Source organism: Tupaia chinensis, unplaced genomic scaffold, assembly GCF_000334495.1.
Source record: "Tupaia chinensis unplaced genomic scaffold, TupChi_1.0 Scaffold000115_1, whole genome shotgun sequence".
In the NCBI taxonomy this organism is placed as follows: domain Eukaryota; kingdom Metazoa; phylum Chordata; class Mammalia; order Scandentia; family Tupaiidae; genus Tupaia; species Tupaia belangeri.
The window spans coordinates 8,949,427-8,955,995 of NW_006159579.1; the positions used below are offsets into that span (position 1 = coordinate 8,949,427).

General features: G+C 60.5%; 1 protein-coding gene across 1 annotated transcript in view; it reads right to left on the reverse strand.

The window, feature by feature from the left end:
• Nucleotides 1-1,905: 1,905 nt before the first annotated feature.
• EMILIN3 (elastin microfibril interfacer 3) overlaps nucleotides 1,906-6,569 on the reverse strand; it is a 13,144-nt gene continuing 8,480 nt past the window's right edge. Inside the window, exons 3-5 of the mRNA XM_027770196.1 lie at nucleotides 5,282-5,404; nucleotides 3,988-4,211; nucleotides 1,906-3,700 (exon numbers count right to left, since the gene is read on the reverse strand). Coding sequence (XP_027625997.1) covers nucleotides 1,914-3,700; nucleotides 3,988-4,211; nucleotides 5,282-5,404 — 2,134 coding nt within the window. The 3' untranslated portion in view covers nucleotides 1,906-1,913. The remainder of the gene's footprint in view (nucleotides 3,701-3,987; nucleotides 4,212-5,281; nucleotides 5,405-6,569) is intronic.

Here is a 6,569-nt window from a genome sequence, read left to right on the forward strand (position 1 = left end):
TCCTCCACCTGGCCAAGGACTGACCAGAAGCTGAGTGCCACAGGGTCAGCCCCGAAGGGGTGGGGGCTGCGGGTCAACTGGCAGCCACAGAGGCCCTCTCCTCACTGCCCTGTCTCTTGTCTGCCAGCTGAGCTGCAGGGGGCGGGGCAGCTGCTCCAGGCCTCAGTGTGGCCCTGGCCCTGATTAAGTGTCCTCTGAGCCCTCATGGGGCCCTCTGTGCACTTCATGTGTCTCTCCCTGCCACCCTGGGACCTTGCCTGAGTTCCTGAGTGAACAGAAGAAAGAGGTCCCACTGAGGCTGGAGGCCTGTGTGCACAGGGAAGGATTGGTGGCAGCAGTTGGGGGTGGCTGAGAAGCTTCTGGAAAGACCAGGGTACTCTCTTGAACCCCTTTGTTGTATAGCCTGTTCCCTCCACACAGCTCTCACTGGTGCCCTGGCACCTTGGCACCTGATGCCCACCCTGACCCTGGATGTTCCAGTGTTCCCTGACATCGGAGAAGTGGACGTGAGGGCACCCAGGGCTGAGGGAGGGTGGCTTCTGCTTGGCCTAGCCCCACCCAGCTATTACGCCCTCTCCACTCAGTATCTTCCCTGAGGACCTGCCCTGCCCTACCAGGGCCAGGGGTGATGCCAGCCCTCCTTCCCCCTGCTCTGCTGGTCAGTTCAGTGCTCACAGCTGTGTGGAGCTCCCACCCCAAGAGCTGGCTGATACCCCACTGCAGCCCCACCCCCACTGCAGCACTCCTTCCCCACCCCCATCTCTGATGAGCAAAGTACCTTTAGCTAAAAGCTTTAATCCAGGACCTGCCCTCTTCCAGTGGTGCCAAAGTGGAGGGTAATACTCCAACTGTCCAGAAACTACAAGGCAGGGCTGTAGGGACCTGCAGGACAGCACAGGAGGGCCCCTGCTTCTGTCAGGGAAACCAAGGCAGGGAGCTTCTGCAGAGCCCGGTGTCCAAGTCTCTGGGGACTGCACAGGCCCGAGGACACATTTCCAAGTTGTCCCTGGTTTCTTTTAGACCTGAATTTCTCACCACTTTGTGCGTATCCTGGTCGAGCTGGGACCTTGCAGGGTCGTTCAAAGGCCTCAGCCCCTTTGTCTCCAGCTGTGGCCTTTTTGTCAGGTCTGGTCTCACTGGGGCCTCTGGAGAGAGGCCTTGACCTAGGGGGTAAGATTTTCTCAAATGGAAGGAAGAGGACCATGTGGGTACCAGAGCACCCTGGAAACATTTTGGGGGAAGAAAAGAAAAAGGATAAACTGGGGAAGGGTCCCTAACCAGGTTGCCTGGATCCATTTCTTCCCTCTGGGATTCTATAGCTGCCTAAGCCCCTGACTCGGGGTTGGATCAGAAAGAATAAAGAGAACGCTCAGCTGAGTCTGCTTGCTCTGTGCTGAAGGACGTATGGGGACCTGAAGACCCAGCAGCCTCTAGCCCTTGGTTCAGAATTAGCACCCCTGAGGCTGCCAGGTGTGAAGAAAGTTCCAGTGGGAATCACCTTCCTGCAGAAACCTCGCCATGATGGCTGGGAGAGAAGCCAAGGAGACAAGGGAACAGAAGCCTCTGAGGCTGTGACCGAGCACAGGCAGCCGGGCCCCAAGCACTGAGGACGGCCTGCGGGTCTCCACAGCTGCAGAAGAGCAACTTGTAGGCAGTGGGCTGTCAGGTCTCTTAAGTCCAGCCTGCCTTCAGGCACGACGGCCTCGCCTTGACTGTTATCCCGAATTGTTCATTTGGGAGCATTGAGCATGGATTTGGGTGGCTGGCACAGTCACATGGAGTTGGCCCCAAAGCAATCCTCCAGTGCCTCTGGGCTGGCCAGCAGAGGCTGGGAGGCACTGCTGGATAGGACTGGCTCGGGGGGACATCCCCAGCGTTGGTGGGATCTGGGCTTTGAGTCTTGTCCAGTCTGCTTAGGTGCCTTGTCCTGGCCGTGTCTGCTCAGCCAGTTGGGCCCGGCAGTTCAGGAGGTCATCCCGGAGGCGGGCAATGTCCTGTGCGTGCTGGGCTAGTGTGCGATTCAACTGGTCCACATGTCCCCACAGGCCTTCCCTGGGTCTAAGCGACCCAGTGGGCAAGCTGTCCAGGCCTGCAGCCAGCAATGCCAGTCTCCCGCATGCACCTTCCACTTGTGCTACCCTCTGGTCAAAGTGGCCCACTGCATGTTGGAGTTCCTGGGCTGTGTCCTGGCAGCGGCTCAGGCCACAGGGCATGCTGGCCACACCAGCCTTGAGTTGCTCCAGCTCCCCTCGCAGGTTCAGGACCTGCCTGTGGCCGGCTCGAAGCCGTGAGCCTTGGCTGCTGACCTGCTCCTGGATGGCGTGGACTTCAGCTTCCACTTTGCGTTCCCGTTCGTCCAGGGACGTGTTGGCAGCCAAGAAGGCGTCAGAGTACTGGCTGACAGAGTCGCTGAGGCCCGTGAGCGATTTGCTCACAGAATTCAGATTGACCTTGAGTAGAGTGATCTCGCCTTGGAGAGACCTGCCTGTCCCTCCTGCCAGCTGCCCCTGGAGCTCGGCCACTGTGTCATTGAGCTGCTGGAGCAGAGCAGTATGGCTGGCCACCTGGTGTAGGAGGGCCTCACTCCGGCTCTGCCAGGCTTTCACCTCCGCGACCAGGCTGTCCAGGTTAGCCGAGGTGGTGCTGGGGGTGCACGAGGTCTCCAGAGACACCAGCCGTTGTTCCAACACTGCCAGCTCTGTCTGCACGAAGGGCCGCCCCGACCTGCCCAGTGGGGTGCTATCCTGACTTAGCTCCCCAGCCAGTGTCACCAGACGCTCCTCTAGGCTCTGCACGCGCTCCTCCAGCATGCTCCCGAAACTGCCTACGCCCCAGCCCCCCATCTCCATTCTCAAACAGCAGCCTCTTACTCCACTGTCTGTCCCATTGAGGGTCTCCAGGCCCTCCAGCAGCCCATCCACACCTCCATCGAGCATGGCAGCAGACAGCTGGGTAAGCTCATCCCCCGCTGGGGCACCATGGCCTCTTTGGGTCTCAGTGATGGCCTGCAAGTTCCTCTCGAGGCTGTCCACACGGGAACTGACCAAGGCCAGCTGGCCACAGCAGCTGCCCCCACCAGTTGCACTCAGACCCTGTAGCCGGGTCCCCAGCTGTGAAAGCTCCCGGCGCAAAGCCAGCTCCCGGCCATCGAGGCTCTGGTGCAGCCTCTGGCTGGCCGCCTGACCCTCCTCACACTGCCGCCGCACTTCCTGTACCCGGAGGTCACACTCGCTCTGGACTCCTTGCAGCTTCTGCTCAAAGCCATCCAGCAGGCTCCCCCAGAGTCGGTGCAGCCTGTGGTCCACGTACTCCCCTAGTAGGGCCAGGGAGGTGAGGGGGGATGGTGGGGCATCCTGCAGCCGCTGCAGGTGGGCCTCATGGCCAAGGGCCAGCCCATGCACCTGGTCTAGCAGCTGTACCTTGGTCCGCAGAGTGTTGCTCACCTCAGTCACTTTGCTCAGGATCTCCTCCAGGGTGGGGGTGAGTGGCCTTCCGGCTCTGTCTCCTGGGTCAACAAACCCCTCGGGGATGACCCCAAAGCCCACAGGGGCAGAAGGAGCCCTGGGGCCACCAGGCATCCTGTTGGGGTCCTCATGATGAGCCACCAATCCGCTGAGGGTCCCATATGCTTGTGCCAGGCGCTGGACATCACCCTCCAGGCGTTCCAGCCGCTCGCCAAATAGCCCTGGGCCTTTCCTTCCTGGGAAAGAGAACCCCAGGGGCATCACTGGCATGGCTCTCTCTGTTCAGCATGTCACCAAGTCACCCGAGAGTTTCTGTTCTAAGCCTCCCTTCTTGCTGGAAGGGAGTTCCCTTGGCTCTGCAGCAGGTGTGATTAGGGGGCCTGGAGGCTCATCCTCATGTCCGACATGAGAAGTCCCCTCTTCCCCTCCCAGAGCTCAGTCCAACAAGCTCAGTCCCTTCACTACCCCCACTACTGAGCCTGAGAGCCCAGATCACCTTGGAGGGTCTCCACTGCAGACTCACCGTGGGGGCTGGAGGCCACTCTGCTATATGGAGAAGGCCTGGGGCCAGGACCCAACTGTCCTGAGGGAATATGCGGCTCAGGCTCCAGCTGGGGAGGGGCGGCACCTTGGTCTGTGAGGTGCTCAGGGCAGCCTTCTCCAGCGAGGCCAGGGCAGCAACGCCAGGCGAGGTCCGTCACTGTCTTGTAGCCGACCTTGTATTTAGGTCTGAGCACCGTGCGGTACCTGCATGGGGTGGGCGAGAGGGCAGGGTCCTGCACCTGTGGGCTGAGGCTCCTGCCTCCTGGTAGGTGACCCCGCTCCCAGCTGGCATTCAGGACTGCTCTCATTAACTTGCAAACATTAACTTGCATAATGTTTGGAGGTCTCCCTACCTTCAGGTCACCTCACCTCTGGGGTTCTCCTTTATCTGTGCTTAAGATGGCAGGGCACTAGGGTGGGGTCAGGCGTTTGTGGCACTCAGAGTCATGTAAGGGCAGGATGCAAGGGGACGGATCCGCAATAGCTCATGCTGCCATGGGACTTCCTCCTGGGGCTTCAGTGGCACCTCAGGGAACTCTGACAAAGCCCCAGCCTGGCCCATATGGGTGTGGGGGGTTACTGCCCTGGAGCAGAGTGGCAGGTCCTCTCATTGCCTGGTGGTCACTCTTGGCCCCCACTAGCTTCCCTTAGCTCTTCCCACTGCTCTCTAGTCTCCTGTGGGAACTCAGCTCTGGTCACAGAGGCTGCCAGAGGAAGGGCACCTTGGATTTGAGCAGGGAGGAGGTGGTGCAGGGGTGCTCCCTCAACTGTTCAGCCATGCACCTGCTCACACAGATACCTTACAGCCAGAAGGTTTGTTCGCAGACACACAGTTGAACCTCTCCCAGTGCAGACTGGCAGCCCATCTGTGTGCAATGCCAGTCCTCTCATGCAGCCCCTCTTGGCCACTTGAGCTGCTGCCCCTCACCTGGGAACACCTTCTCACTGTCACCAAAGGTCCTCCCTGGGCCTGCCTGGTCCTCCCCACCCCAACCCTCTGCCTGTCACTTCCTCCTAGCCTTGTGTTGCTTGTCCCCCCAGTTCCTGGGCTCCAACCTGAGCCTGCTCCTGTTTCCATAGGCAAAGCCCTGCTGTAAGTTCAAAACCTTGGGAGTCCTCCCCAGCCCCCTCCTTCCCAGGTCCCAGTCCCCTCTGCCTGTGTGGGGGCTTGGGTGGGCTCTCTGGAGTTTAAAGAGCTACAGCCCTTGTGGAATTGGCTGCCTCTCAGCTGAAGGGGGAGCTGGGGTTGTAGGTGGGATGGGGGGTGCACTCACGTGACTGTCCCGGGGCACTTGGGCCCCCATCCACACTGCCGATATTCAGCCTTTGCATAGCTCTCTGCTCCCTCCTGTAGGACGCAGGTCACGTTCCTGTGCACCACGTAGGCACAGAGGGCCCTGCGGGGGGGAACATGGGATATCGGCCCTGAGCCAGGTCCACAGAGTGGCCTTTCCTTTCCCCCCCATCATGGGCCTCAGCAGGGGACCAGACCTCCATCTCTCTTTTGTTCCTTCTCCTTGTTTCTGGGAGTTAGAGTCCTCAGCCTGGGGTCCAAGGTCTTCTGAGCAAACACCAGCCCCACTGCAGCTCTCTGCTCCCAGCCTCCCTGACGGGTGACCACTGGGCTCAGCACTACACTGCACCTTTGCCGTCTGGCAAGAGACCACCCTGGGTACCCCTTCAAGTGCCTGGCCACATTACCAACCCTCTGACTCCTTCATTCCATTCGCCTTCCCTTAGCATTCCAGGCTTCTGGGCACCCACCTCAGTGACTCCTTTGAGGGCAGGCTTCTCACCCTTCCTCCCCTGGCTCCTGAGGAAACGCAACTCTCCATGTAGGTTTTTGGCCCCTGCCTTTGTCCCCCTTGCCTTACTTTCAAACCTGTTCTTGTACTGCCTCCTCCAAGAAGCCTACTCTGATGTGCCCAGGCCCACTGAATGCTGGCTATGAGCTGGCCACTTCCCTACAATTCAGCTAGAGTTCCAATTCAATTAGCACCCGAGGCAGAGCCTCCAACCCACCTGAGGCTGGTTCCAAGCTACTGCCTACTAAAGACCAGAAGCTGGGCAGAGGCTGGGCCAGCAACCTCCCTGACAGGCCACAAAGGTCAAGACGCTGGCTGCCTGTCATGTGCTCACTAGCACAGACGGCTCAACACGGGCCCAGGACCCAGGAGCCTGGTCCAGTTCTGCCGCCCAGCCACGCTAGGGCTCCCAAGGGGTTCTGAAGCCAGGCTGACTGGAAAGGGGCGCAAAGATGCCAGCAGCGCGGCTCCATCTCCCACCTGGCGGGACAAGGGAGAGATGGGAGGCCCGGCGCGGGGTTGGGTGGGGGAGCCCCTCGTGGCCATGCGCGGCGCGCCCTTCCTCCTCTCCCTCCACCTGGTCTGCTGCGCCGGGAGTGAGCACACAGCACGCAGCGCAGCTGGAAAATGTTACTTTGCTGGAAAGGTTTCCACGGGCACTGCCAGGATCCCAGCCGCCGCGCCAAGCCCCCTCGTCTTATTTTCTTCGCCAGCCCCGCAGCCTCCGGCAGCGTAGGGCGCGGGTCGGGGCCGGGGT